General features: G+C 41.2%; 1 protein-coding gene across 1 annotated transcript in view; it reads left to right on the top strand.

The window, feature by feature from the left end:
* The window catches only part of EMH_0042100 (uncharacterized protein), a gene marked incomplete at both ends in the record, with an annotated part of 4,905 nt that overhangs the window by 2,526 nt on the left and 880 nt on the right, over window positions 1-1,499 (top strand). The window contains 3 exons of the mRNA XM_013495702.1: window positions 64-185; window positions 349-504; window positions 731-791. Coding sequence (XP_013351156.1) covers window positions 64-185; window positions 349-504; window positions 731-791 — 339 coding nt within the window. The remainder of the gene's footprint in view (window positions 1-63; window positions 186-348; window positions 505-730; window positions 792-1,499) is intronic.

Below are 1,499 nucleotides of genomic sequence, written 5' to 3' on the forward strand. Positions count from 1 at the left end.
ACCTCATTTCTATACAACAGTGTACAAGTTGTACGGCAACGGCCTTTGGCTGTGTCTATGCAGGATGGACGCATGTGAACTCAGTGAAGAGTTTCTATGAAGAAGAGAAATCTGTATTTGCTGCGAGAAAAGAAACTTACTTTTTGGCGTGGGCAAAGGAGAACCGGGCGTTGCTGTGTTCAGAGGTGCGGCGGAAATAAGTCGAAATGTTCATCTTTTTCTGTTTTTTTTTGAACGAAAGAACAAAGAAAGGTCCATTTGATTGAATTTATTAAATAATTTCCAGTTTTGGTTCAGATTATTACGGTGAAACACCTATTGGGTGATGTGTATTTCTTCGTTTTGCAGATATACCCGTTGCTGAACAGAATGACGAAAAAGAAAGGAGAAAAAAATGTTTATGTACTCGACAGAACTTCTGAGTTTCTGTTTTTTGAAATCATCAAGAAACGTATTCTCGTCGCTGGTGCAAGAGTTGCAGTTGTGATGAACTATATTCTCCAGGTATGCAGAGGTGATCACATGAGCTGCCTATACACCTGAAACTTGAACGGCGTGCAGAAACTTTTTCTTGCATTACCGCTTTCTGTGGCTGATCGGGCGAAACCTGCATTATAAATCAATTTTTTTGGAGTGTAATTATATGTTAATTATTTATTTTTAATTGAAAAGTTTAAAAAGATTTCTTTGATGCTCAGTTTCTCTCAGTTTCCCTCTTTTTCTTGCACAGGTTCGCGGGTTGGATGAAGGGCTTGGGCAGCTCCGCGCAGGCAGCGGAATGCAAGATGTTCGTAAGTCTATGTTTCTTGATCAGAATTTTCTTTTTTTTTAATGAAACTTAATTATATTTCAGTTTATACACCTCTAGAGACGCGTTTGCATGCATGCATGCTGATGATCGCGCCATTTACAGCGAGGTTTCCCTCTTTTTAGCGGTCAGCTGGCGTTCATGTTTTCTGTTTTTTTGTGAAACGCAGAGGAAACGGCGGACGTTCGGTCTTCGTCTAGCGGCGACAGTTACGTGTATTTGCATAATTTCCTAATTAATTTCTCGATATTCCTTTTAGTAATATTATTCTTTGTTTATATTTCGCGGTTTCACCGCGGCAGTTCTACCCAAGCTCCGGTTCCCTCGCGTTCGGCCAAGACAGCCGACGGGGCAGAGCTCATGCAAGCCAAGGCCAACTGAAGCAACTTGCTCAGTGCTTTCTGGCGTTGCTACGCAGCAGCGCGGTTGCGCCCCCCTTCTCCCTTGCACAGAGGCGTGCAGACAGACGATGCATGCAAGAGGAGGTAACATACATATTTCACTCCGCAGAAATTCCTCTCTCCGTAGAGAAACCACGCGGATCCTCGTTTTCCTGTTTCAATCTGAGCTCAGTTTCTTTCGCTGCGTTTGTAGTCTGTGGCTACAAGAGCCCCCCACTTATATACTACTATATATATATATATATATATATATATATATATATATATATATATATATATATATATATATA

This window comes from Eimeria mitis, genomic scaffold (assembly GCF_000499745.2).
Source record: "Eimeria mitis Houghton genomic scaffold, Emh_scaff1701, whole genome shotgun sequence".
In the NCBI taxonomy this organism is placed as follows: Eukaryota; Apicomplexa; class Conoidasida; order Eucoccidiorida; family Eimeriidae; genus Eimeria; species Eimeria mitis.